The sequence below is a fragment of the Ixodes scapularis genome, unplaced genomic scaffold, assembly GCF_016920785.2.
Source record: "Ixodes scapularis isolate PalLabHiFi unplaced genomic scaffold, ASM1692078v2 PGA_scaffold13__105_contigs__length_92229423, whole genome shotgun sequence".
Classification (NCBI taxonomy): Eukaryota; Metazoa; Arthropoda; class Arachnida; order Ixodida; family Ixodidae; genus Ixodes; species Ixodes scapularis.
The window spans coordinates 18,682,321-18,688,847 of NW_024609839.1; the positions used below are offsets into that span (position 1 = coordinate 18,682,321).

At 46.9% G+C, this 6,527-nt stretch overlaps 1 protein-coding gene across 1 annotated transcript; it reads right to left on the minus strand.

Annotated features, from left to right (window-relative positions):
• Positions 1-1,011: 1,011 nt before the first annotated feature.
• Positions 1,012-2,220, minus strand: LOC115319475 (intracellular coagulation inhibitor 3-like). The gene has a single exon (XM_029979479.2). The coding sequence runs from the start codon at positions 2,218-2,220 to the stop codon at positions 1,012-1,014; it is 1,209 nt and encodes a 402-aa protein (XP_029835339.2).
• Between the last annotated feature and the right edge of the window lie 4,307 nt (positions 2,221-6,527).

Here is a 6,527-nt window from a genome sequence, read left to right on the forward strand (position 1 = left end):
AGCGACAAAGAGTCTCATGAATTCATCTATAACACCGCCCCTAGTAACAGTTTGATTGGAGCAGTGACGTCACATGGGGTAAATTGGCAGTTTCGTAACTGAGCTAATCTAGTGACGTTGGCTTTTGTAAATGTTAATGCCACGTGACGGGCAGATTGGTGGCCGAGTGGGCTAAAGCGCACACCCAGCTCGACGCGCGTGGAGCGATATCTCGCGCTGCAGAACCCAGGGGTCCTAGGTTCCAGATTGAAACCTGACCCCAGGAATCGAAACGGGACCGCTGTACGTTTTGATCTGGATGAGCATCGTACCGGCGTGCGGAGCTGTATCACTACTGCGTGAGCACGTTAAATACCCCAGGTTAGCAGTCGTACTGCACTGGCGAAATTGCTCATCTACAGTGTAGACCGGTGTCGCCCCGTCCTGGCAGACCGACCTTACCTTTTGATGCCACGTGACTCATACTCTAGTAGACTGTCTATTGAACCTTAAACAAATTAAAACGATCGTTCCTTAAATACTGCAGAAGTAAATTTCGCTGCCAACATTTTTTGGTGTCACTAGAAGAGATTGTATTTAATAAAACGCGATGACAAAAAACAAAACAAAAACAAAACATCCTATAACTTTCCGAAAATCGAATTGGTCGTTATATTTTTGTTAATAGATAAGCAAACTCTTTTGGTACGTCGTGCCAATTTTAAGGAAAATTAACGGCAATGAAAAAACAAAACAAAAAAAAAAAAAAACGGCGGAGTACCAGCATACACTGAACATTTTGCTATACCTCTCAGATAATCCGGACTAACGGCAAATGACAAGCAATATAAATACAATTTTGTTTGAGAGTCCATTTTACTGCATGACTGTGTTTTTGAAGGAGCATTCCTTAGAGGAACGTAAACACCCAGATTTTTTCGAATATGGTTTATTGGTTAGGAACACCTTTCGCAAGTTTTTAGAAAGTGCGGCGAAGGAAGTTCAAATAACCTCTGTTCAGATACGGCCGGTTCACAATTTATGAACGGCACCAATAAAGAGGATGCGCTGTTTTACAGTGTCACAGATGAAAAATAAAAAAGGGTGGTCGACGTAAAACTCTGGAATAGGATATCTGCGGCCGCTGAGAGCTCCCAACTCGAATATCGTAGCAGCGGCTGCGACGGTCCCTTCTTCGCTCACACCCACCATAGCTTTGTGCACAACATCTGACACTTTGAGTTTCACATCACTTGAGATCCCCGATAGGTCGGCCTTACCGCTGAATATGGATGTTAAGCCGAGCTTCTGCAACGTATCTCCAAGCTTGTAACTTGTTCTTAGCTCGAACTTCGGGAGTCTGAGTTTCACTTTGTACTGATACAGTTTCTTCTGAAGAGACAGAAGTGTTCTGACCGAGAGGGCTCGTATGAGCTGAGGAAGTCCGGTCCTGTTGTTTGGAAGTAGAATGACCATGCTGTGCTGGTCCCCGGAGTATGGAAGCTGGACGGCTTGAGACTTGAGCTCTGGCAGGGCACTATACTTCATACGACTCCTGCATGTCATTGTTTTCACCTGGACAGTTTTTATGCCTTCATTGTAGAACGGAAAATTAGCTGTTTTTTTGGTGTCGAAGGCGTTCTTCCATGAGCCTTTAAAATATATAGCGTTCATGAGGACCATCACTGCCTCGCGTAAGGAATCTTCGCTAACGATATCGGAAATTTTGCCTTTTGTCTTCGTCTTGACCCACTGGTTAATTTCCGACACAACTTTTTTCAGATTGTTCTCAAAATCAACAGACCGAACCTCGGCACCAAACGTCTTAGCCAGGTCTCCCTTGTAGCTCTCGAGAATTCTAAGCCTTTTGTCGACCAGAGCTGCGTTGGCAATATTCACGGTCACGTTGGGCGACTGGAGGTCATTCAGGTACGTCCTGTACACCCCGAGAACGGCGTCCCGCGTCGTGATTTTTGCCCTGCGTAGGCCTAGGACAGTCTCAAGTTCCGCGGCAGACCTACCCTTTGCACCAGCGTAGACCATGGTCAGCGCTGCGACGATGCTGCTTGGGGAGAAGAAGACGTTTTCTTGAGGCTTCCTGGTAGAGCACAGTTCCTTGAGAAGACTTAAACCGAACTCTGAGCTTGCCCTGGCGAGTTTAGTCTGGTCGCTCTGAGTACTAACGTGCCCGGCAGCCGCTAGCGCCACAATCAACACAAGAAATGTACCTGGGGGAGACATCGCTGAAGAAGTGATAACGCGTTGTGATTTCTGACGCTTTTATACCCTCACAGGCGGATTCTGAACTGAGATCAAAATATACCGCCATAATCAAGTCGGCTTCTTTTAATAAAAAATTATCCCCATAGATGCCATTGTATTGAGCGAAAAATAGTAGACACTGAGCAGAATTTTCACAAAACCAGTTTACGTGTGATGCACTCCTCACGCTTTGGGTTCTCGGTCTTGAATATTTTCTTTGTATGAACGGTAATTTAATTTTTTCGAAAATGATTTGCTCGTCTTATAATAAAACTATATTATATAACTATGCCTATAGCGAGCCTGGTTTAGGAGGAAAATTGCTCGGCGCTTGTGAAGTAACAGTTATTCCGTGTTCGTGAGATGGCTTTCATGACTTTGGATAGCCGCGGTTTAATAATGATAGCCATTTAGTCTTCTCTGCCGCGCGACTTTCAGTCGTAATCAACAATAAAAATATTCCAAGAACAACGCAACAAAGAAGAGCGTGATGGTTATGAAAAAAAGAATGAACAGGAATAAACAAAACCTTTCGGTAAATTCTCTATAATTGTTTTTTCTTTAAAAGCCGTGTTGCATTGTTTGCCGGTGAGTATCTAGAGCAGTAATGTGTAGCTATTTTGAAATAAAAAAAGAACATGTGGCATTTATTATTATTTGGCATATGTTTTGTTATGTGAGGACAGCTCTACAGCTTTCGATGAAACAAACAAATACTGGCTATGTGTGGTCTCATTTTAGAAGAAGCGTCAAACGTTCTCGATAACTTTGAGTGAGGCTCACGTGGCCAAGGTGGGCTGAGGTAGCCCCTGCAGCACTCGGTTATGCGAGGGCAAAGTTAGCGTAGATGTCGGCCAAGCGAGGACACGCCCACGTGGGCTGCCCACGCAGTAACCTCGTGCATTCTTAGAAAAAACGTTATGGATAGTCCTCCCTTAGGGGAGGAACGGTCTTGTAACCTATGTTCCTTTAGAAAGGGAGAAACTTTTGTCCCTGAAGCAGGGGAGCAAAGTTCCTCCGTCGCTTGCATCTGAATATGGCGGCCCCGAATCGCAGAAATCGAGCCCAATAAGGCTTGACGAGGACGCTACGGCTCTTGTACGGGACGAGAGGAGCAGCAAATAAAAGCGCAACACGAGCTTTCCGCGAACTGTGTTTATTTCCGAAGCCAGATTCCCCTCACAGGTAGAGAAACTTGCGTTTCGAAAGCAGTTACTCCGTCTTCACGTCAACAGTACTGCGATGTTAAACGGAGACAACCGATACCCAGTTACTTCGCGCACTTTGCGTCTTACCTTTGGTGTTCCTCGAGTCACAATTCCTTCGTCAACCGCACTTCACGGAGAAGGGTAAATTCAATCCGCGAAACCAAAAGCCGCTCTTGAAAGAGCAAACTCGAAGCCGCTGTTTATCGCGTAGCAGCGTGAAAGAGGGTCAAATCGCTAGCCACCAAATGGCGGGGTCAAGCAGTGTAATTGCAAGTCGCTAGGCTAGGTAACGCTAGGTACCGCCTTATTCATGTTCTACAAAAAATATATTGATTTTCCCAGGCTATTATTGCGCTTGGGGATCCTCTATTATGCACACATTACGCTTATTAGAAGCATCAGGTGAACATACATAGAACACATACACGGCACACACAAATATCAATACAACGAAACACCACACTAACCCGAACACTACACCCGTGCTCAGCGTTTCCATCTTTTATACTGGTCGTTTTGAATGGACGGAATTACTCGGTGACTGAATAAGCAACAAAAATATTCCCAGCATGTTGATTTTTTTTTTCAGCAATTCCATACCTCTAAGAGTATTTTGAATGGCTCAGGGGGTGAATCTCTTATTAACAAGGCAAACGCTCGATCATGCTGTAATTATTTGAAAGCCAATAAATTAAGCCGTTCCAATGCGGTTCGAAGCCATGAGTTTGCTTCCCCGCATGGCACGTCGTAGCCTGTATTTCTATTGTAATGTTTGTTTTTCTATTTATGCTGTTCGCGCAAAGCTGCGATTGCCGTCTTGAATTAATCTCTGAAGAGCGGATATTCACTCAGCTGGAAGTGATGCTTCACGGGCTGAGAAATCGCTTTTCGATCAACTTGAATGCAGTCAAAGCCGCGACTTGCGGCAGGTGTTAAGTGTACGGAGCTACGCCGTGGCGAGCCCGAAAACTTCTAGCGCTCATCCCAGCGCGCCACTTGGAGGGCGGTTTCTCCAGGAACCGCAGTATATTTAAACAGCAAAATAAAGGGTAGCTTTTTTTCTCGATTTTACCTAGGATTGTTTTTAATGCTAAAATTCCACACTGCAAATATATGTGCTTTCCGTCACGATTTCGTACTGTTGTCCTTGCCCAGAGCGCAATCGCTCTCGGGGACGAGACAATTCCGACAGTCACATTCGCCACTGTACGATAGGAGCTTATACTGTTCAGACCAGCGTTCCAACATGACCGTCCGCACGTTGATCGATTGCACGTAATCCCTCAAGTGGTATTACACTTTTTAATGCAAAGCGGAATGTCAACCTGCGACACCCCGCCCGCTCCGATCAAGGCCCGACCAGAGGCATCAATGCCCGACAGTTCACGATCTCATCGTCTTGTTACACCGCTCATACGCAAACACACGGTCACATCGGCGATACCTCCAGTCTTCTGCTCACAACCCACAACACTGCCATCTCGATTTTGCAGCTATGTTGCTGACACGCACAAATACAGAACCACGTTGAACGCCGGTTGCACTCGGCATCGGAAAACAGAATCGAACTCACGGAAGGCACCCAGGCAGCCGGCAGCAAAACGTGCCTGTTTTGAACACAGTTCCTGCAGTTTCTATAACGTCGAAAACGTCGACACAGTCCCGCGTGGTGTCGCTACTGTAGTTCCGCAATCCGGAATCCGGAGACGGCCATCCCCCAGTATACGTGGCGCCGCTGGCACTGCTCCGAAACTTCGCCGTTTCTAGCGGCTTCGTTTGCTCGTTTGATAAAATTAGTGATAAAAATGTTAATGCAACCGAAATGTTCTGCACGTTTAGACTAGAAGACGGAATTACAGGCGGCCTTCGCTGCCGCTGAAGCTCAGTCAACTCAACAGCTATTTATTAAACAACCTACGCGACCTGCTCGAAAAACGAAACCGAAAGCAGATGAGTCGGGAGGGCGAAAGCTCTCACCCGTCTGCCTGGAGGAGAAAAACGTTTCGTTCCTCCCCTTTTCTCGTGTCCGCTTGGGGGCGCGTCAGTAGAAGGGAGGAAGACGCGCTATTGCTAGTTTTTTCCTCCATTTTTCTAAGAGTGTGGGTCTCGCATGTGCTATAGGGAGTATTCACTGGACGCCATATTTGTGGGTGCTGTTTAGAGCGCATGCTCAGAACGAGCTCACATCAATAGGCTGCTAAGACCGGCACTCTTGATGGTGCGGAATGCACGTTGCAAAAGAATTGTGGAAGCTCGCCATAAGCACGCGCTCAGAATTCGCGCACACAGGTATGGCCGCTAGTGAGTACTCCCTATATACGAAAACAGGGTTGACAGAGGTGGGCTCCAAGGGGCACAACGTGGGCGTGCTCAACGTGGGCTGCCCGTGCACATGCAGTCAAACTGCCCGTCGCGAGCTGTTCGACGTTTATTCTCTTCTTAGACCTCTCGCGAAGGCCTGGTTATCTGGATCTCACAGTGGAAGATAAAACAAAAGTGCTAAGCATCCTGAATAGGCGAATAAAGTAAAAACTTCAAAGAAAGGCCGGTGAACTCCGAAGGCACGACGAATGTGCAGAGTCTCGTTGACTGGATATGAAAAGTCTAGGAGGGGGGCAGAAATGTTTGGCTGATAGGGGTCGTGAGAGTCGCAACATGCCAGCAACCGGAGTGCTCTTTTTTTTTTTTTTGTAAATATGTAGCAACGTTGATATGTAGAGTCCCTGCCGATCTCTATGTCGATTTGCTGGATCGCATTTGATCAGCTGCGCCTACGGACGGGAATGCGGCCCCGGTCGCCATGTTTTTGGTAGAGTTATATTATCTCTAGCCATCATCGTAACATGGCGCACACCACTGTGGCGGCAGGTTGCCATGCAAATAGCCGTGCATCTTGTACACTGTACCGTGGGTGATATTTCCCGCTTGACGGAAGTACAGTTACCTAGAGAGGGGTAGTTCGTTCACTCGACGCCGCATCCGCTTTGGGCGAGGGGTTTCGAAAACGTGGAAGAATGCGGAGTATAGCGGTGGCGCTGTAGTCGACCTCTCCTGAACAGTTTCGCTGGCTCTGTGGGT